The sequence below is a fragment of the Myxocyprinus asiaticus genome, chromosome 25 (genome assembly GCF_019703515.2).
Source record: "Myxocyprinus asiaticus isolate MX2 ecotype Aquarium Trade chromosome 25, UBuf_Myxa_2, whole genome shotgun sequence".
NCBI lineage: Eukaryota > Metazoa > Chordata > Actinopteri > Cypriniformes > Catostomidae > Myxocyprinus > Myxocyprinus asiaticus.
The window spans coordinates 43,896,019-43,919,813 of record NC_059368.1 but is presented as its reverse complement, the minus strand read 5'-3'; the positions used below and the strand labels follow the sequence as shown (position 1 = coordinate 43,919,813).

At 40.8% G+C, this 23,795-nt stretch overlaps 1 protein-coding gene across 1 annotated transcript in view; it reads left to right on the top strand.

Annotated features, from left to right (window-relative positions):
- The window catches only part of LOC127415831 (monocarboxylate transporter 10-like), an 85,203-nt gene that overhangs the window by 37,673 nt on the left and 23,735 nt on the right, over nt 1-23,795 (top strand). Inside the window, exon 3 of the mRNA XM_051654811.1 lies at nt 605-1,034. Within this exon, the coding sequence (XP_051510771.1) occupies nt 605-1,034 (430 nt within the window). The remainder of the gene's footprint in view (nt 1-604; nt 1,035-23,795) is intronic.

The window sequence follows — 23,795 nt, the reverse complement described above, 5'->3', positions numbered from 1 at the left end:
ATTAACGTTCATTCTATGAGAATAGGTTGATCACAATAGTAGTGTGGATTATGGGAAACATCAAAGATGAGACCACACACTCATCAACAGAGAACATCAGCAGTTTTAAGTTGTGAGAGTGGGGTTAGAGTGGTCTCAACACACTACCATTTCCCCGTAGGCTAAAGTTAGGATAAAGGATAATTGATTTATCGATTATCCTTTAGAGGAGTGCATCGACTTTAGTTACCCTATCACACAAACAGCATCCAATCCACTCTGTCTGCTGTTGTATGTACAGAACAATCTGAGAGCACAGCAATCAGTAAATATGGTTGTCAATCCCAAACACTGACAGTGTGAACAAAGTCTTTGCAAGATCTGATCTTGCTTGACATCAGTAAATTAGTGCTTTCAACATTATTTGCTCTGTTCTAAATAACTCTCAAAAGTTGAATGATTCATGAAGAGCACAACTCTCTTTAAAGGCAGTAAAACCTAAATTCATAATGCCAGATTCAAAAATTAAGTCAACAAATCACAGGAACACACAAAATCACGATTATACATCAAAGTTAGCAGTTGTGTGTAAATGATCTCTCTTTCTTTCTTTTTCTCTGTGCAGGTCTCTCGGGCCGTTGTACTTCACCTATGGCATAGTGTTTGCATGCGGGTGCAGTTTTGCATATCAGCCCAGTCTGGTGATCCTGGGTCACTACTTCAAGCGCAGGCTGGGCCTGGTGAATGGCATGGTAACGGCAGGCAGCAGTGTGTTCACCATCACGCTTCCGTACATGCTGTCTGGTCTGCTGGATCGCGTGGGGCTGCAGAACACGCTGCGGGTGTTAGCCATATTCATGTTCATCCTCATGCTGGCGGGCTTCACCTACAGACCGCTCCTGCCCAAACCCGTGAGCAGCAGCAAGTCTGGCAGCCGCTGTCCCTCACTCAACAAGGTGTTCAACGTGCACATCTGGAAGTCTCTGGGATATCGCATCTGGGCTTTTGGAATCCCTGCAGCCCTGTATGGATACTTTGTGCCGTATGTTCACCTGGTGAGTGTGCGCATGTAAATCAGTGTGTGTGTGTGTGTGAATTTATATGTTCTGTCTTTGACTTCAGAATATCAGATGTTGCTCAAGAATTTCCATCCTGGAATTGTTTTGTCCTTTTTTTGATGTTGCAACTCGTTTTCCTATCCCAGGTTGATATGCTACTTTAAGTCATCCATTTGTAGGTTGATTTCCCCAAAAAGTGTAATCACTGATGCACTATCAAAACATTGTTCTGTTTGCTTGAGCATCCTGACCAGCCTGACACAACAACACTGGCAGTTTGGGGGGGAGATTACACAATTTATAAAGGAATATTACAGATTATTTTCACCATAAACTTTACTGACAGCATTTGTGGCATTTTGTCGAGTCCCATAGATGATTTCAAGACTTTTGTCTTTTTTTCTCATTGAGAGACATTTACTATAATAAACTTACAGTTGAAGTCTATCAAACACGTGTAGGTTTATCCATCTAGAAATGTAGTCCCTCTTCAAAAAGGACTTGGAATATTCTTAAGTATGCAAGTGTAAAGTTTTGAGAGACAGGAAGAGCTCTTTGTGATGGTTTATAACATACAGTATCAGCACACAATCTCACAAAAACATGAGCGGCGAACTCTTTACTCCCGTATACATGCGGCTTGGTCATTAAGCAGCTTTTTCCACAGCTACGTAATTTCCCCACAACGCTTGTGTAAATAACACACATGGGATCCAAGGAAGACTTCACTATTTTTTATTTTTTTATTTTTTTAGAATACATATTTTATTGGTTGATTCTCAAACACAATACAGAATAAAGCAAAGTATACATGTACAGAGTCAAATATCCCCCTTTACCCCCATTATTTCCCTATCCCCCTCCCAGTCCCCAAACCACAACAAACATTCCTGTGGTCCAAGCCTGAGTATACACATATAAACACGAAAAAAAAAAAAAAAAGGTTTCTCTCCACACGGTGCTCACCGAGAGCCTTCCAGAAAGGTCATGTATTTGTCCCATTTCTTACCATATGCATCTAATCTGCCAAACTGTTTATATGACATGTTTTCAAATGCCGCCACCCTGCCCAATTCGGTGAACCATTCTTGAAATGAGGGAGCGCCAATTAACTAATTGATCATGAATAATTGATAATTGATTATCCTCTAAGAATTATCCATCTGCCGATCATTAGCTAGTTTAATCCCAGCTTTTTGTATAATTGTCACCTAGTTTAATAACCGCCCCATCACCCAATATACTGTACATAGTCTGGGGCAAAATAAAATTTGAGTATCTTGAGTACCTCACAAATAAAATCTGGACTCTTGCCCAGAATTATTGAATCTTAGCACAGAACCACAGAGCATGCACAGAGCTATGTCTCCATCCTCCAACTGACATTGCCAGCAAGTAGGTGTGTCTCAAGCAAAAGGGGGACTTGTTAATACACAATTTGGGATTCAGCCATATACTTAAGGGAACATTTAGATAAATATCAAAATTGAACAAACAGGAAACCTTTGTCTATACTGAATGTAAGTGTGAAATAATGGGATGAATTTTTACTTCTCCAGGCAGTTTGATAGAAAGACATTGCAATGGCAAGACTGGGGCAAGGACCACTTGTTCAGTGCCAACCGCTGCGGTCTTATCAATTTGGGGCACACCTGCCCGTGACCCAAGTGGAACCCCAGATGCTGTACCTCCACCCATCCAATTGCGCACTTCTTGGGGTTTGCCATGAGTCCCACCTGTTGCAGCGACCTCAGAACCTGCATATGCCGCTGCCAATCACAACTGTATATAATGATGTCATCCAGATAGGCAGTGGCATACGCAGAGTGCGTTCTGAGGACTCGGTCCATAAGACGCTGAAATGTAGCCGGGGCCCCAAACAAACCGAACAGAAGGGTCACAAATTAGTGTAAGCCAAACGGTGTGGAGAAGGCCATTTTCTCACGGTACATTGGTGTTAAGGGGATCTGCCAATAACCCTTCGTTAAATCCAGTGTTGAATAAAAGTGAGCCTCGCTCAACTGATAGAGCAGTTCGTCAATACGAGGCATTGGAGACATGTCAAATTTAGACACTGCATTGACCTTTCTATAATACACACAGAAACGGACCGAGCCATCGCTCTTCGGAACCAGCACCACCGGGCTGGCCCAGTCACTGTGGGATTCTTCTATTAGCCCCATATCAAGCATGGCCTTCAATTCTTCTCGAACCACTTTTTTTATGCTCAGGTAATCGGTAGGGATGACTGCATACCACTACCCCTGGGGTTGTTTTGATATTGTGTTTTATGAGGTTTGTATAACGGGGAAGGTGCGAGAACACGTCCGAGAATTCTCTTTGCAGCCGTGCCACGTCTGTGATTTGCGACGGTGAGAGGTGGTCTCCGCAAGTGCCATGATTGGCTTTTAAGTTCACCTCCGGCCCGAGCTCCTCCCTCTCCAGTACCACCGTTGCCAAAGCCATGGGGATCACCTCCCTCCACGGTTTTAAGAGGTTGAGGTAGTAAATCTGATGTGCTCCGGGTGGTACACGCTTGTCTGAATCAATTTAATACCCAATAATTCATACAGCTCACATAGCGTACGTGACATAAAAGTAGTGCCTTGATCAGTGAGGATTTCTTTCAGAATCCCCACTCGGGAGATAATTCTGAAGAGTGCCGCCACAACATTATGTGCTGAGATGTTGTGCAAAGGCAATGCTTCCGGATATCGCGTTGCGTAGTCCACCAGAACCAACACAGCGATGCCCCATCTCCGCCTCTTCAGCCAGCGCATCACAAATGACACACCGACACGCTCTGTTATGGGTGAGGCATGAACTAACTGCAGCCTCGACACTATGCTTTTGTCCCTGAAATTGAAATTGAAATTGTTACAGTCACTACAGGATCATTGTGGATATCCCCATGCACACACCTTACCTTCACCTTGTGACTAGCACCCAAAGTTTTGTCTTGAACCAGGCATTGATGGATGGAGGTTTGGCTGCAACCTGAATCCATCAAGGCCTGGTATGTAATCCCTTTAATACTCACCAGTATGCGGTACATCCTAGCTCGATCGGGGGTGGCCTGTGGCACGTCGGGGACCCAAACCAATGTCCTCACCTCCATCACCGGGCATTGGTCCCGGAAATGCCCGGGCTCCCCGCAGCTCCAACAGACCGGTCCAGGCTCCACACCCACGGCCATTATAGCGGGTCCACCACCCTGGGAGTGAGAGTGGAGAGGGGCAGGGGAAATCCCCGGAGCCGAGGAGCTGGTTTGGGAGGAGAAACAGGACGGAAAGCAGGGGGAGGAGGGGAGACGAGAATAAGAGAGCGAGAGAAAAGGATCTCGGGGCTCACCGGCTCCTGAATATGCCGCCATGTGGTCCTCTGCCAGCTGGATGGCCGTTTGGAGCGACGTCGGGCGGTGGCACTGGACCCACTCTGCTGTCCCTCTCGGAAGTCGAGCAACAAACTGCTCCATTACCACCAGATCGATGACAGCTTCGACGTTGCATTGCGTTGCTCAGCCAGCAACCACCTCTGGCAGGCGTCCCAGAGCTGTTGGGCGGCCGTGCTCGCTAATGGTCATTGAGTGAAAGTTTTGGCGCTGCTGCTCGGGAGCAGAATGGCTTTCCTCAAGTCAGCGTACACCAGGAGGTTCACCGCTGGTAACTTCTGCGCCACGAGTTGGGCTTCCCTGGACAACAGTGGAATTAACCGGACCGCCCACTGGGTGCTCAGCCATCTGCAAGCCCCGGCCGTCCACTCAAAGATCTCCAGGAAGGCCTCCGGATCGTATTGGGGGCCCATCTTGACTAGCGGAACCTGGGGTCCGGGGTTGCAGCAAGCAACCCTCCAGGTGCAGCATGCTCCGGAACATCTGCCAGTCCTTCATTTGGGCCTGGAGGAGCGCAATGAACCATTGCTCCTGTTCGGTGCACAGCTCAAGGAGGGGCTGATGTTTTGTCTGGTGGATGATGGCAAGGGTCTTGTCTACTCTTTTCCAAATCCATGAATTCATATGCTTTGATCTTTTTAATGAATGAGGCATATTGTATGATCCGCCCCCAAAAGAACTGCCTTAAGCGCCCCCATGCCATGCCCACAGAAGACAGTGAGGACCAGTTTGTTTCTACATAAACATTGACTTCTGTCTTTAACATTTGTTAAAATTCAGGGTCTTGTAAAAGGGATGTATTAAGCGCAATCTATATGATTTTCTTTTCTCTATGTGCGGCAACATCTCTAAACACACCAAAGCATGATCTGAAACTAAAATGTTAGATGGTAGTCAGTGGTAGATGGAATAAATGACTTAGATATAAAAAAAATCTATTCTTATGTAAGCTGATGAAAAAAAGGTGTAGTCCCTCCCAGATGGATTCAGAAGTCTCTAAATGTCTGTAAGACCAAGATTTTTTCACATCCAAGTGTCAACGTTGCTCTAAAGGGTCTACACACTTTTGCATCACTATTATCAAGGACTGGATCCATTAAAAGATTGAAGTCTCCACCCAAATCCATATCATGAAGGATCCCAGCATCTTGTAGCTTCCCCTCAAGATCTATAAAAAAAGTTCTGATCATCAGCATTGGGTGCATAAATATTAGCCAAAATAAGGTTTTGCCCCTGTATTACATCCCCCATAGTGCCCCATATTGCAATAATGTAAATACAAATCTCATGTACATATGTAAATTTACATATTTAATTCAATAACTGTACATACCCCTACCTTGCACATACATTACCACTTGCACATGTACATACACCATTCTGTTATATGTCCTATTATTTGTATGTCTGTTTATACTCTTAACTTGTTTTATATTCTGTCTCACTGTAATGTTCTGTGTGCTCTTGTTTCTCCTGTCACCCAAAAAAATTCTTTGTGTACGTGAGAACACTTAGCAATAAAGCTTATTCTGATTCTGATTTTGAAATGTATAGTTATATATAGTTTAAACCAGGGCTGTAACCACAATATATTATACAAATATTATTAGGTAATAACTTAAAATCAGTTTAAGATTTTCTAAATAGTTTTTTACTTTGTGTCTTTAATTAATTCTGAATTTTGTACAGCATCTCCTAAGAGTCTACTTTTAAAAGAGACCATTGTAATTTGAGTATGTTTTGTCAGGTTTGTGCTCAAAAAATGAGCCACCAGTTAAAGGAGTAGTTCACCTAAAAATGGAAAATGTACTTTTAATCACCCTTATGTTGTTCAAAACCCATATGCGGGGCTTTTTTATTGGAACATAAAAATAGATATTTTAAGCAGCTCTATTCCATAGAATAACAGTTTATAGTGAGCAGGAGCTGTCAAGCTTAATAAAGGACAAATACTATAAAGTATTCCAAGTAGTCCATATGACAAGTGCACTATATTATAAGCTTTCTGGGGCCATAAAACAGCTATGTGTTGTATGGACTACTTTTATGGTATTTTTATAATGATTTTTTTTCTCTTTGGACCATGACAGCAGTGGTCATTACGAACTGTTTTTGTATGGAAAAGAGCATCGTTAGGATTCTTGAAGAAAATATTGTGTTAAGATTCTACTGGGAGGAAAAAACTCAATGAGGGACAACTTGAGGGCAGTAAATAATTTTGTGTATTTTCTTTTTGCTAGCCAGCTGACACGGTCATGTTATTTTACAGATACATCAGTGATGAAAAGAAATTCAAATTATATTCATCTTTTCTTTGAGAGAGCACAAAAAAGAAAGAAAAGATGACTGAAACATGCAAATTGCTAGCAATGCAGACACAGTGTTTTTCTTGTACTGTGTGAACTTCAAAAATACATGTATCTTTTAAAACCAAAGATTATAAAATTTTGGGCCTTTATCGCATTTCAAGCCTTTATTCAGAAAATTATTGCATTTAGCGCCTTTACTATATTAAAGGACCAAAGAGGACCATTATATTTGTGACCTCAACAACCGTGACCCCCCACACTCAAAATGGTTTGGTCACCCCCAATGTTCAAGACATGGTTACGGCCTTGGTATAAACCAGGGACTAAAAACTAAATGTTTTCATTTCGGTTCATTCTGAGCAGAAACTGTATTTTTTCATTCCGGTTCAGAAATTCCGCAGCCTCCTTTCCAAAAGGTTACCAGTTAGAACAAAATAAAAGAATGGTTTATAGAGTGAAATACCAATTGCAGTGTTGCCGGATCTCACAAAAGAAGCAAGCAACTTGGTTTGGAAAAACAAGTCCAAAATAAGCCACTTGCCTCACCAAAATAAGCAATTAAATTTTTTCCTGTATGGTAAAGACTGAAGACTTCAGTGAAGACTTGGAAACAACTGAGAAATGTACTTTTTACCTCTAATAATGTTCTCCTTGTATCTGGATTAGCTGTGCATGTATATGTAGTAATTATATATAGTTGTTAAAAAGTTCACAACAGGCAATTAGGTAAAGAAATGTGTGATGCAGCAGTTTCCTTCAGAATCAAAGCACATGTTTTATTTTTACAAGCAACATGAAGTGGTGTAATTCCAAAAATGAACTGTGATAAAACCTTTGGTCTTTAGTTTCATGAATAGATTATCGGAACAAAATTAACCAGTTATAACTGGTTACCAGCATTTAAAATAACATTTTCACTCCGGAACAATTGAAAATCACTTCATTCCCATTTTCGGTTATGTTCTGTAAAACAAAATCGCTAGTTTTCATTCCTTGAACTGTTTTTAGTCCCTGGTTTAAACAACTATTTACTCTATGCTCACAAATCAAATATACCTCATATATTATTTGCTTCGGCTTATAATGTTTTAAACAATGTCACCAGTCGAGAATAAGAATGAAATAAATGCCACATCCTAGCTTAAGTCAACATAACTGTATTACAATTACAACATGTCAGTGTTAACAATACGTCAGAAAAAACTCAGATTAAAGGTGCCGGCTGTATGTGGCTTTGCATGGAAACACAAACTACCAGCTTCTATTATCATCTTCTATTATATTCCATTCATTGTAAGTCAAGTAAGCATTTCTGCTAACCTCCGCCTGCAGAATTTCATTATTTAATTTATTTAAATCTTAATTTATTTAAATTTTCTGAAATATCATTATGGGGTAGATTGATGTGAAAAAATAAAATTATTTGAAGCATTTTAGCATAAGGCTGCAACATAACAAAATGTGAAAAAAATGAAGGGGTCTGAACACTTTATGAATGCACTGTAACAGTCTGAACAAATCAGTCTGAATCGCAAATCAGTTTACACAAATTTGCCAAACTGTTAGTTAATTCACTGAACAGAATCAACTCGGGCATCACTAATTCTGATTCTACACAGCCGACAGAAATATGGGAAACATTCTGTATTGCTGATATTGTCAGTCAGAGAAATGTCGGGGTGCTCATAGTATATTTTTTGAAGGGATGCAACTGGTCTCTGGGAAAAGTCCGATTCCACACTTGTTCGAGTTTGAGTCCGGACCGATTCCAAATGTTCCTGAGTCCATAACAAGACCAAGACCATTAAAATCACAGCCTGATCTCATTAACAATATGCGGCTATGGCCAAATGAACCAAATTTACCTGCTGTATCACACGTTTTGCTGCATTTTCCCTGTGAAATGTCCAGTGGGGGGCGCCAAACGTGAGTGAAATGGTGTAATCAGATGAGGTTTTTAAGATGAATATTAGATGGAGGTTTTAATAAGTAAAAGTTTTAATGAGCATACTGTAAGTACCTCCCTAACCTAAAACTTTAACCTAAACATAATTGATAGTGTCCTTAAAACAAAAAAGAGATTATCAAAACAGATATCCTTACCCTAAACCAACACCTAAACCTAACTGATTGTGTTGGAAAATGCAAATGCAACAAGAAAAGCATATTTCCTGAAGCAACCACGTCATCTTATGTCGCTTCTATGCACTTACATTTTGAGTGTTTCTTGACTGCTCTTGAACTTCCAAGTTCAAAGTACAACTCTCTATCAGGTGAGCTACCGCGCAAGCTAATCACACTCAAATAAGTGTGTAAATGTAGGCGAGTCTGTAGTACGAGTGTTAAAATGTGTTGTTTCTCAAATGGTGCATTACAGTAAAAGTGTTTCGATATCATAACATAGCAGTGAGTAATAGTGCGAAAAATAAGTGTTAAGTCATAATTAGCTGTTGTAGTCTTAAGTTTTGTGAAAGTGAATAAAATGCACAGTTGTTGTAGCGCCTCTAGTGTTCATTTCACCAGGAAACTGCAGCGAAACGTAGAATGAGGGACATAGAAGTCAGTTTGCAAAAATTTAGTTACAGTAACGTTCATTCTATGAGACTAGGTTGAAAAATATGGTCTCGAGAACGAGTTCAGTCTCGAGTGCTACAACACTGCACCTTTACCATGGTGACATATTTACATCTGCACAATTCAGGTGACATAATTTTTCTGCCTTGCTTTTGGAACATTCTTTGCATTAGAAGCCAGTTAACATGTCTTGGGAGGCAGCTAACTGGCTTATTCTAAGATATATGTTTTGTCTAATGAAGGCTGAGGTGATGACCTCAGTGAGAGATGTTGATCCTGAATGAACGAAAGTTACTCAAAGGATACACAAGTAGTCACGTTTGCAAAGGTATCAGTACAGTTCCTTCATCCGCACTGTGGACTCCTGCATGGATGGATGTTTTCCTGTGAGGTTTATTTCAATACAAAGACAAATTGATCTGAGGAGACTAGAGGCTCACACAAACATCGGCTCTGTTATTGTAGGATCTACAGAGGTGTTTTGCACAGGTTAAGTTGCCTACAGACCTGTCAGAGATGTCAGTTAAGGGGCAGTATTGAAAGGGAAAGAGGGGGTTTATGTGTGGAGAGCAGTTCTCCTGTTTTTCCAGGGGAATCCTCTCAATGTTTTCTCCTTGCTGGGTTTGAGGTGAGGTTAGCGGTAGATAAACACACATCTCAGCATGTCATTGTCATCTGACTGAGTCTGAGGAGCACACTTGAGCTGTTCAAGTCAAAACAAAAACAGGTTCCTCAGGGACAAAGGGCACATGGACTTTTCCTTGCCTTGTTGAATTTGGCTTTTGTTTTTAAGGCTCCTCAGTAACCAAGTTCTCACACTTCTCTCCGCTTGACTGTAAGCTGTTGGAGTAACTTTAAATCTGTCTTTCCCAACTGGGGTTGAATGAAAAGAATTGGATTTTGCTATGTTGAACCTTTAAAACAAAATGCATGGGTTGAAAAAAAGGGATTAGGGCTGGGTAAAAACAGATTTCCTGAACAATCCCAAAATCGATTCTTAAAACCCCAAGATCAAACTTTTAATTTACTCTATGCAAAGGTCAGCAGCAAGATCCTTTCACTGTGTGTTGAGAGTAAAAGTTTGTTTTGACTCGTTCTGTGTGTCCAAAGACAAGATCCACACAATCCATTTGTCACTGAATAATGTTCCTTTTAATATCCTTTTTGTTCTTTACAGTCAGTTGTTGATCAAAAACAGCAAAAATAAACATTCATTCTAATCACTCATAGTGCGTATGAGGTAAAGAAGCCATTCAACACTCAACCGAAACACTTCTATGAGATGCTCGCTGAACTGGCGATATTCTTAAAGAGACAGTACCGTTTTAACACTTGTGCTACAAATCAATGTAAATATTTGTAAATAATGATATATATATATATATATATATATATATATATATATATATATATATATATATATATGCAATATAATCTATGCATTTTTAAGACATCATATGTATTGATGGAGTCTGTACATTTTTGTAGAATTTGACCTGATTCTAAACTATCACTTGCACTGCACTGGGCTATATTATAATATACAGTGAAAGTCATAAGTTTCAGTACACTTGCTTAAAACATTTTTTTTTCATGATTAATATTTCATTGTATGATATGTGTGCTTATACAAACTTAGGGCCATAAGTGAATTGCATTCAATTATTTAATAAAAATTTTAATAATTTATTTTGTATATTGTAACATACTGTATGTTTTCATTTTCAAGTATTTACAGAAACTTATGTTGTAATGTAAAAAAGTAAAAAATAAAAACGTATGTTGTGATGTAAAACCCTGTCAATTATGAATAAAAGCCAAGTTTCTGTTCAGGATTTCCATTTTATTTAATAATTAAATAATTGAATCCACTTATATAGGCACACATCATATAGGCCTAATGAAAAATATGTAGCCTATTCAAATAAAAAATTATCTAGGAATGTAGGCCTTTGTAACTAGAGGTTTAGCTACATTATTATCTGAAGCTCCTTGGTTGCTAATGTCAAAATCGTAATTGCACAATGTGCAAAATGCATGATTTGGCAGTTTTGAGGGGTGGAGGCATGGCCATTGCTCCTGATACTTTGTGAGGAACTTCTGGGGGGCATGGACTCACTTCTTTTTAGGTCTGCTGCTCTCTCTCTACCTGTCATCCTCATCTGATGCATGTTTATTTTAACTGCAAGGCACACAAACACACACCCCCATTAACTTTCTAGGTAATGTTATTTATGCGGCACGTGCACTCGCTTTTTTTTTTTTCATCCTGCCATGATCTGCTCCTCTCATTATGGTGACGGGTTTTATATGCAATAATAATTATGAATACGGTACTAGGAAAAGTAACTTTTAACAATCTGTGACACACGGACCATATAACTTAACGTTACTTTGCCAACTTAAATGCCTGGTGAACGAGCAAGCTAGCTTGCAAATTACGTAACATTAGGTTAACGTTATTAACGTTAAATATTTTCCCAAGGTTGGCAGGTCTGCGTTAAGGTAACTCAATTCAAAACATCAACTTTCCACATCCACCCCAGCCCGTTTACCTTTGCAAAGGAGTTAAAAGCACCATCCTCACTTGAGGAACCAGCTAGATGGAGTGAGGAGGGGGAACAAGAAGGATAAAACCTATTGATTGCTGTCGATTTGCAGTCACTTGAAATGATTAACATTACGATTTTTTCAATCATCCCCTCTTGATATTTGGGGGAATGAGCCCAGCGCTATAATTGGTCGAACTCTTCTTCTTCTTTTGCTTTTCGGCAGGCTAGACACTGCTGCCTCTTACTGTTAGTCTTGAGTACTGCATGAGCACAATTGAACACAAAGGCGTCACCAGCTTTTTGCGTAGAGTGACAAATCGTACCAGCGTACTTTGGTGTCAAAATGCGCACCTGCTACGGAAAATGCGTACAGGTTGGCAGGTCTGTAAATGTAATGATTATGTTGATATATGTACTAGTTTAAAATTTTTACTCTTTGCTATTAGTTCCAAAATGTATTAGGCTTGCCTTGGCCTAGCAGTTAGTAAACATGCTCTGACACATTGAGCTTAGGTGCTGATATGTGGGTGACGCAGGTTCGAACCTTTGTGTCATTTCCTGATCCCTGTCCTCTGTCTTCTCCCATCATTTGTTGTCCTATCTGCTATCCTATAAAAAACAATAAAAAGGCATAAAAATAAAAGTGACTACAACTGCCAATTTATGATGGTATATAGCTGTATGACTAGAGCTGTATACTATAGTTAGCCATATAATCACCAAGTTTTCGCAATAGATTCGGGGCCCTATTTTGAGAGCGTTAAGCACAGCGCTATGCGATACATCATATGCACAAAGTCAGTGGGTATGGCTTTGAAGTTCTGGTATTTTCATTCTAGCATGCGGTAATTCTAGGTGCAAGTAGGTTTGGTGAAATCACATGCGCCAAGCACTAACGGGCTGAATCAAGTGCAGTTTAATTCTGAGGTTCTTCTCTGGTTATTGCACCATCTGTGTCCTATTATATAGTCCATTCCCTCAAGCACCAGCGATATAAACAAAGACAGCATATTCATAAGAAGTTGATTGTGTAAATGGACTGTATGCAATGAATAGAAATATGGACTTATGTTCTTTTGAGCATTAACTGCGTCCTTGTTGAATGTCAGGCATATTTCTATTACAGTGACACGCTCCTTTTATACACATGGAATTGTTGTTCTCATCAGGACTTAACTGTAGGCTTGAATGTAGGCTGGACAATCATGGCTTGTATTAACAGTGATTGTATCGGCCTTCCAGGTTAGATTATGGATCAAGGGATTGTTTTTATTTTTATTTTTATTCTCTTTTTTTGCACGCACTTCACTTCTACCTGTCGATGTTTCAATTAATTTATTGAAACATGAAAAATTAACCAAAAATATTTCTAAATTGTAATTACATTTTAAGCAAAATATAATTAAAATAACAAAGGGGTTGAAAAAAATCATTACCACCTCCCCAAATCCAAACATTTTACCCTCTCCAACTTCTTTCACCAGCCTCTTTTGCAGTAACTTAAAAATAACTGTACGACAACAGGTGCAAAAATACCAATACATACTGTATTATATAATAAATACAATTGTAAATATAAACATAACAATTGAAAAATAAACTATGATCTGTAGAGTGTTACACAAATCTCGTACATTTTTGTTTCATAAAACAGCTACAACAGTGGTTGTCAGGGATTTAATTTGATGTTTCACTTTATTTTCAGAGTTTGGACATGAACTTTATTAACCACCTGCTGGTGAAATCTCCAAACTACAAATGCAGGAACTGAATTTAGACTTTGTGCTGAAAACAGAGCTGCTCCTGAAACATCTTTTCTCAGGAAAATAGCAAATTGCACTTTGCGGCACTTCATTAACATACAATACCAGGGCTCCAGACTAAAAAGATGACTAAGGAGACATTGGCTCCTAAACTGAAACATTTAGGAGCCAAATGGGTGCTCGATTTAGATTGTTGTTCAAAAACAAGATAGAAAGCCAAAGAAAAGACAGCTGATAGCTCATTAATCGGGTGTTTAATATATATATATATATATATATATATATATATATATATATATATATATATATATATATATATATATCACACAGTGCATTCGGAAAGTATTCACAGCGCTTCACTTTTTCCACATTTTGTTATGTTACAGCCTGATTCCAAAATGGATTAAATTAATTATTTTCCTCAAAATTCTACAAACAATACCCCATAATGACAACGTGAAAGAAGTTTGTTTGAAATCTTTGCAAATGTATTAAAAATAAAAAAAAAATTCACAGCCTTTGCCATGACACTCAAAATTGAGCTCAGGTGCATCCTGTTTCCACTGATCATCCTTGAGATGTTTCTACAACTTGATTGGAGTCCACCTGTGGTAAATTCAGTTGATTGGACATGATTTGGAAAGGCACACACCTGTCTATATAAGGTCCCACAGTTAACAGTGCATGTCAGAGCACAAACCAAGCCATGAAGTCCAAGGAATTGTCTGTAGACCTCCGAGACAGGACTGTATCGAGGCACAGATCTGGGGAAGGGTACAGAAAAATTTCTGCAGCATTGAAGGTCCCAATGAGCACAGTGGCCTCCATCATCTGTAAATGGAAGAAGTTTGGAACCACCAGGACTCTTCCTAGAGCTGGCCGCCCGGCCAAACTGAGCGATCGGTGGAGAAGGGCCTTTGTCAGGGAGGTGACCAAGAACCTGATGGTCACTCTGACAGAGCTCCAGTGTTTCTCTGTGGAGAGAGGAGAACCTTCCAGAAGAACAACCATCTCTGCAGCACTCCACCAATCAGGCCTGTATGGTAGAGTGGCCAGACGGAAGCCACTCCTCAGTAAAAGGCACATGACAAAGTTTGCCAAAAGGCACTTGAAGGACTCTCTGACCATGAGAAACAAAGATTGAACTCTTTGGCCTCAATGGCAAGTGTCATGCCTGGAGGAAACCAGGCACCGCTCATCACCTGGCCAATACCATCCCTACAGTGAAGCATGGTGGTGGCAGCATCATGCTGTGGGGATGTTTTTCAGTGGCAGAAACTGGGAGACTAGTCAGGATCGAGGGAAAGATGAATGCAGCAATGTACAGAGACATCCTTGATGAAAACCTGCTCCAGAGCGCTCTGGACCTCAGACTGGGGCGAAGGTTCATCTTCCAACAGGACAACGACCCTAAGCACCCAGCCAAGATAACAAAGGAGTGGCTACGGAACAACTCTGTGAATGTCCTTGAGTGGCCCAGCCAGAGCCCAGACTTGAACACGATTGAACATCTCTGGAGAGATCTGAAAATGGTTGTGCACCAACGCTTGAACTTGATGGAGCTTGAGAGGTCCTGCAAAGAAGAATGGGAGAAACTGCCCAAAAATAGGTGTGCCAAGCTTGTAGCATCATTCTCAAAAAGACTTGATGCTGTAATTGGTGCCAAAGGTGCTTCAACAAAGTATTGAGCAAAGGCTGTGAATACTTATGTACATGTGATTTTTTTTTTCTGTTTTTTATTTTTTATAAATTTGCAAAGATTTCAAACAAACTTCTTTCACGTTGTCATAATGGGGTATTGTTTGTAGAATTTGGGAAAATAATTAATTTAATCCATTTTGGAATAAGGCTGTAACATAACAATGTGGAAAAAGTGAAGAGCTGTGAATACTTTCCAGATGCACTGTATATATATATATATATATATATATACTGTATAGCTGAGTGCACAAATTTGCATTCCCTTTTGTCTCATAACTTTTCACACCCCTTTCAAAATTTATACAAATAGAGATAAATGATCTTTTTTTTTATTTAGTACTGCCCTTCAGAATCTACATAACAGGTATTTACATAAAGTATAACATGCATATAGTGGTGTGTTGCCTTCTTGGGCATCAGTAGGTGGGTTTCCATCCAACTGTTTTTATGTGCATTTTGAAATTGCGCATAAGAAATCCTGAATGGAAATGCTTGATATGCGAATAAACATTCTAAATTTGCTTAATATTTAATGAGCTAGGAGGAGGTGGATTTTCTAGAGTTTCGCATTAGTTAAAATGCACATTAAGGTGATGGAAACAGTTTATTCACAAAGCGATAACATGTTTTGACCATTTGTGCATGTGTTACGAGTGTGCGATAGCTTGATGTGACTAGCCCACTGAAAGGTCCGACCTTGGCAAACAATTCTTTGAACATAGCACTTGTCATTTGGATTTGTTTAACCCACAGCTGGTCGATAAAGTGGGTCCTCACAATCCTCCAGAACAGTTTCGAGAGTGGGCGCTCTCAGGTATGCGGAGACTGGCAGTGTGTGGGCATCGCAGCTATTTCAGCCCACATTATATCAGATATTACACTTATTCTGCGGTGTCTCGTGGATGCATTTAATAAAATGAGATACTTGCTCCAATCTTGCAAATAAAACTGTCCCCAAAGCAGGGAGAGGTCATTCAGCTGCTCCATCATGACGAGGCGGCTCACTCATGATAATGCGCATTACGTAGTGGATGGAAACGTGCAACAATTCGTATTTTCCTTTTTTTATTCCAATTTGGAATGCCCAATTCCCACTACTTAATAGGTCCTTGTAATGTCGCGGTTGCTCACCTCAATCCGGGTGGTGGAGGACAAGTCTCAGTTGCCTCTGCTTCTGAGACAGTCAATCCGCGCATTTTATCACGTGGCTCGTTGTGCATGACACCGCAGAGACTCCGCATATGGAGGCTCACGCTACTCTCAGCAATCCACGCACAACTTACCACTTGCCCCATTGAGAGTGAGAACCACTAATCACGACTACGAGGAGGTTACTCCATGTGACTCTACCCTCCCTAGCAACCGGGCCAATTTGGTTGCTTAGGAGACCTGGCTGGAGTCACTCAGCACACCCTGGATTCGAACTCACGACTCCAGGGGTGGTAGTCAGTGTCAATACTCGCTGAGCCACCCAGGCCCCCAATTTGTATTTTCTTAAGTCTTATTTTTAGAAATGCACTTAAAAAATGCAAAACATTTTGGATGGAAACCCAGCAAGTGAATGTTTGCAACTTGTTTAATAGTTGTGTATGGGTCCCTCAGTAGTCCTAAGTATCAAAAGGTGGATCTCACATCACAATTCCTGATATTTATTCAGAATCAGAATCAGAAGCAGAATGAGCTTTATTGCCAAGTATGCTTACACATACAAGGAATTTGTACAAAATACAAAAACAATACAAAAACAGCAGCAAGACATAGATAATTAAAAAAAAAAAAATAATGATAATTATACACATACGTAAAGACACACACATACATACATGCATACACACATACACATGGGTAGTGCAAATCTGATACAATCTGTTATGTACAGTGCAAATTTTTTTTTTCTTCTCAGGAATGAAATGGCAGAAGAGGTTGGATGTGTTGGATAAATATAAGAAAGACTAAACTGTGTATTGCACATAGTTATTGTTCAATGGGGCAATTTAACTGTTCATGAGATGGATAGCCTGAGGGAAAAAACTGTTCCTGTGCCTGACGGTTCTGGTGCTCAGAGCTCTGAAGCGACAGCCAGAAGGCAACAGTTTAAAAAGGTAGTGGGCAGGGTGAGTGGGGTCTAGAGTGATTTTTCTAGCCTTTTTCCTCACTCTGGAAGTGTATAGTTCTTGAAGGGGGGGGCAGGGGGCAACCAATAATCCTCTCAGTAGTCCAAACTGTCCTTTGTAGTCTTCTGATGTCTGATTTCGTAGCTGAACCAAACCAGACAGTTACTGAAGTGCAGAGGACAGACTCAATGACTGCTGAGTAGAACTGTATCAGCAGCGCCTGTGGCAGGTTGAATTTCCTCAGCTGGCGAAGGAAGTACAACCTCTGCTGGGCCTTTTTCACAATGGAGTCAATGTGGGTCTCCCACTTCAAGTCCTGTGAGATGGTAGTGCCTAGGAACCTGAATGACTCCACTGCTGCCGCAGTGCTGTTTAGAATGGTGAGGGGGGGTCAGTGTTGGAGTGTTCCTCCTAAAGTCCACAATCATCTCACCGTTTTGAGCGTGTTCAGCTCAAGGTTGTTTTGACTGCACCAGACAGCCAGCTGTTCAACCTCCCTTCTGTATGCAGACTCATCGTCATCTCGGATGACAGTGGTGTCGTCTGCAAACTTCAGGAGCTTGACAGAGGGGTCTTTGGCGATGCAGTCATTTGTGTAGAGGGAGAAGAGTAGTGGGGAGGGCACACATCCCTGGTGGGCATCAGTGCTGATTGTACAGGTGCTGGAAGTGAGTTTCCCCTGTCTCACAAGCTGCTGCCTGTCCGTCAGAAAGCTGGTAATCCACTGACAGATAGACATGGGAACAGAGAGTTGGTGTAATTTAGTCTAGAGAATAGCTGGGATGATGGTGTTGAAAGCCGAACTGAAGTCCACAAAAAGGATCCTTGCATATGTCCCTGGTCTGTCCAGATGTTGCAGGATATGATGCAATCCCATGTTGACTGCATCATCCACAGACCTGTTTGCTCGATAAGCAAATTGAAGGGGATCTAGAAAGGGTCCAGTGATGTTCTTCAGGTGGGCCAACACCAGTCTCTCAAATGATTTCATGACCACAGACATCAGGGCGACAGGTCTGTAGTCATTAAGTCTTGTAATTTTTGGTTTCTTTGGGATGGGGATGATAGTGGAACGTTTGAAGCAGCATGGGACTTTACACTGCTCCAGTGATCTATTGAAGATCTGTATGAAAATGGGGGCCAGCTGGTTAGCAAAGGATCTAAGACATGCAGGTGAAGCGCCATCTGGGCCCTGTGCTTACCTTATTCTTTGTTGTCGAACGACGTGGCACACATCATCTTCACAGACCTTAAGTGCAGGTTGAGTAGCAGGAGGGGGGAGGAGGGGGTTGCAGGAGGTGTTGGTGTTTGTGTGAAGTGAAGGTCAGAGTGGGTGCGGGGTGTGAGATTGGGCCTTTCAAATCTGCAGTAGAACACATTCAGGTCATCAGCCAGTTGTTGGTCCACCACAGGGTTGGGGGGAGGAGTCCTGTAATTCGAAAGTTGTTTCATGCCACTCCACACTGATGCAGGATCGTTAGCTGAAAACTTGTTTTTCAGCTTCTCAGAATATCTTCTTTTAGCCACTCTGATTTCCTTATTCAGTGTGTTCCTGACCTGATTGTACAAGACTTTATCCCCAACCCTGTAAGCATCCTCTTTGGCCTGATGAAGCTGCCTGAGTTCCGCTGTAAACCACGGTTTGTCGTTGTTAAATGTTAAATAAGTCCTTGTAGGAATGCACATATCCTCACAGAAACTGATATATGATGTTATAGTATCTGTGAGCTCGTCCAGATTGGTGTCTGCAGCCTCAAAAACACTCCAATCAGTGCAGTCAAAGCAGACTTGTAGTTCCTGCTCTGCTTCATTGGTCCATCTCTTTACAGTCCTTAATACAGGCTTAGCCAATTTTAATTTCTGTCTGTAGGTTGGAAGAAGATGAACCAGACAGTGATCAGATAGTCCCAAAGCTGCTCTAGGAACAGAGCGATATGCATCCTTTATTGTTGTGTAGCAGTGATCCAGTATATTTCTGTCTCTGGTTGGGCATGTGACGTGCTGTTTGTATTTGGGCAGTTCACATGTGAGATTTGCTTTGTTAAAATCCCCAAGAATAATAATAACTGAGTCCAGGTATTGTTGTTCTGTGTCTGTGATTCGATCAGTCAGCTGTTGCAGCGCTGTGTTCAAACACGCGTTTGGCGCGATATACACACTCACCAGAATAAACGAGGAAAACTCCCGTGGCGAGTAGAAAGGCTTACAGTTAATCAAGAGCGCTTCCAAATTAGGACAGCACATCTTCTTTAATGTTGTTACATCTGTACACCAACTTTCATTGATATAAAAGCATGTTCCACTGCCTCTCATTTTCCCCGTTAACTCTGCGATGCAATCTGCTCTGAACAGCTGGAAGCCCGGCAGATGTAACGTGCTGTCCGGAATGGCTTTACTCAGCCAGGTTTCTGTGAAGCACAAGGCAGCAGAGTTTGAAAAGTCCTTGTTTGTGCGGGTGAGGAGATGTAGTTTGTCCGTTTTGTTAGGGAGAGAGCGGAGATTCGCTAGATGAATGCTCGGCAGCGTTGTTCGAAAGCCCCGCCACGGTGTTTAACCAGCGCACGGCTCGTCTCCCTCACCTGCATCTCATAGCGCGTTTAAACAACACAGCCGCGCCTCTGACTAAAATGTCAAACAAAACGTCCGAATATTCAAAATCCGGGAAAAGATTGACTGGTGTGTGCTGTCGAATGTACAGTAGTTCGTCTCTGGTAAAACTGACTGAAAAAAGGTTACTAAACACAGGACAAACAAACCAAAACAACAAATCAATAGAAGCGCTCCACACCGAGGCGGCCATCCGCGGCGCCATCATGATGTTAAAAAAAAAAAAAAAAAACATTCATAGAAAACATTCCCTGTCTTAGGTCAGTTAGGATCACTACTTTTTTTTTAAGAATGTGAAATGTCAGAATAATAGTAGAGAGAATGATTTATCTCAGCTTTTATTTCTTTCATCACATTCCCAGTGGGTCAGAAATGTACATACACTTTGTTAGTATTTGGTAGCATTGCCTTTAAATTGTTTAACTTTGGTCAAACGTTTTGGGTAGCCTTCCACAAGCTTCTCACAATACGTTGCTGGAATTTTTTGCCCATTCCTTCAGACAGAACTGTTGTAAGGGAGTCAGGATGGTAGGCCTCCTTGCTTGCACACGCTTTTTCAGTTCTGCCCACAAATTTTCTATCGGATTGAGGTCAGGGCTTTATGATGGCCACTCCAATACCTTGACTTTGTTGTCCTTAAGCCATTTTGCCACAACTTTGGAGGTATGATTGGGGTCATTGTCCATTTGGAAGACCCATTTGCGACTTCCTGGCTGATGTCTTGAGATGTTGCTTCAATATATCCACATCATTTTCCTTCCTTATGATGCCATCTATTTTGTGAAGTGCACCAGTCCCTCCTGCAGCAAAGCACTCCCATAACATGATGCTGCCACCCCCATGCTTTACGGTTGGGATGGTGTTCTTTGGTTCGCAAGCCTCACCCTTTTTCCTCCAAACATAACGATGGTCATTATGGCCAAACAGTTCGATTTTTGTTTAATCAGACCAGAGGACATTTCTCCAAAAAGTAAGATCTTTGTCCCCATGTGCACCTGCAAACTGTAGTCTGGTTTTTTTATGGCGGTTTTGGAGCAGTGGCTTCTTCCTTACTGAGCAGCCTTTCAGGTTATTTTGATATAGGACTCGTTTTACTGTGGCTATAGATACTTGTCTACATGTTTCCTCAAGCATCTTCACAAGGACGTTTGCTGTTGTTCTGGGATTGATTTGCACTTTTCGCACCAAACTACGTTCATCTCTAGGAGACAAATGTGTCTCCTTTCTGAGCCGTATGATGGCTGCATGGTCCCATGGTGTTTATACTTGCAAACTATTGTTGTACAGAAGACCGTGGTACCTTCAGGCATTTGGAAATTGCTCCCAAGGATGAACCAGACTTGTGGAGGTCCACAATTGTTTTTTCTGAGGTCTTGGCTGATTTCTTTTGATTTTCCCATGATGTCAAGCAAAGAGGTACTGAGTTTGAAGGTAGGCCTTAAAATACATCCACAGGTACACTTCCAATTGACTCCAATTAGCCCATCAGAAGCTAAATTAAGCTTGACATCATTTTCTGGAATTTTCCAAGCAAGTGTATGTAAATGTCTGACCCACTGGAATTGTGATATAGTCAATTAAAAGTGAAACAATCTGCCTGTAAACAGTTGTTGGGAAAAATTACTCGTGTAATGCACAAAGTAGATGTCCTAAATGACTTGCCGAAACTATAGTTTGCTAAGAAGAAATCTGTGGAGTGGTTAAAAAATTAGTTTTAATGACTTCAACCTAAGTGTATGTAAATTCCTGACTTCAACTGTATATATAGTTGTGCTCAAAAGTTTGCATACCCCGGCAGAAATTGTGAAAGTTTGGCATAGATTTTGAAAATATGACTGATCATGCAAAAAAACTGTCTTTTATTTAAATATGAAGCCATTTATTATAAGATAGTTGTTTGGCTCCTTTTTAAATCATAATGATAACAGAAATCACCCAAATGGCCCTGTTCAGTTTACATACTCTTGAATGTTTGACCTTGTTACAGACACACAAGGTGACACACAGATTTAAATGGCAATTAAATGTTAATTTCCCACACCTGTGGCTTTTTAAATTGCAATCAGAGTCTGTGTATAAATAGTCAATGAGTTTGTTAGCTCTCACGTGGATGCACTGAGCAGGCTAGATACCGAGCCATGGGGAGCAGAAAAGAGCTGTTAAAAGACCGGCGTAACAAGGTAATGGAACTTTATAAAGATGGAAAAGGATATAAAAAGATATCCAAAGCCTTGAAAATGCCAGTGAGTACTGTTCAATCACTTATTAAGAAGTAGAAAATTCAGGGATCTCTTGATACCAAGCCAAGGTCAGGTAGACCAAGAAAGATTTCAGCTACAACTTCCAGAAGAATTGTTCGGGATACAAAGAAAAACCCACAGGTAACCTCAGGAGAAATACAGGCTGCTCTAGAAAAAGACGGTGTGGTTGTTTCAAGGAGCACAATATGAAGATTCTTGAGCAAAAATGAGCTGCATGGTCGAGTTGCCAGAAAGAAGCCTTTACTGCACCAATGCCACAAAAAAGCCCGATTACAATATGCCCGACAACACCTTGACACACCTCACAGCTTCTGGCACACTGTAATTTGGAGTGACGAGACCAAAATAGAGCTTTATGGTCACAAGCATAAGGGCTATGATTGGAGAGGGGTCAACAAGGCCTATAGTGAAAAGAATACCATCCCCACTGTGAAACATGGTGGTGGCTCACTGATGTTTTGGGGTGTGTGAGCTCTAAAGGCACAGGGAATCTTGTGAAAATTGATGGCAAGATGAATGCAGCATATTATCAGAAAATACTGGCAGACAGTTTGCATTCTTCTGCACGAAAGCTGCGCATGGGACGCTCTTGGACTTTCCAGCACGACGATGACCCTAAGCACAAAGCCAAGTTGACCCTCCAGTGGTTACAGCAGAAAAAGGTGAAGGTTCTGGAGTGGCCATCACAGTCTCCTGACCTTAATATCATCGAGCCAGTCTGGGGAGATCTCAAACGTGTGGGTCATGCAAGACGACCAAAGACTTTGCATGACCTGGAGGCATTTTGCCAAGACGAATGGGCAGCTATACCACCTGCAAGAATTTGGGGCCTCATAGACAACTATTACAAAAGACTGCATGCTGTCATTGATGCTAAAGGGGGCAATACACAGTATTAAGAACTAAGGGTATGCAGACTTTTGAACAGGGGTCATTTAATTCTTTTCTTTGTTGCCATGTTTTTTTTATGATTGTGCCATTCTGTTATAACTTACAGTTGAATATGAATCCCATAAGAAATAAAATAATTTTGTTTTGCCTGCTCACTCATGTTTTCTTTAAAAATGGTACATATATTACCAATTCTCCAAGGTTATGCAAACTTTTGAGCACAACTGTATATAATAGTAATAATTAAAAAAAAATCTTAGTCTTTCTTTTCTGTGACTAGATGGCCCAGACACAAAGACTACAAGAGTGCAAATTGAATGAAATCCCAGATGCAGTTCATTGTGTTACTCCAATCCCAATCAATAATAACCAGGGGAAAAAAAAGATTTGGTACATAATATGGGACTTTTAATTAAAAACAAGCCCGAAATACACATGGGACTACTATTTTGAAATTTCTGTGCTCCCAGTTGTGAACTCACTGGTGGCTGATTCGCTGAGAAAGTGACTCGAATTCAAACTGCTAACCTGAGCTCCTGAGTTCAAACTAGCTCTTTTCGGGTGATTCATTATAAAGACCCAGTTCAAAAGAGTC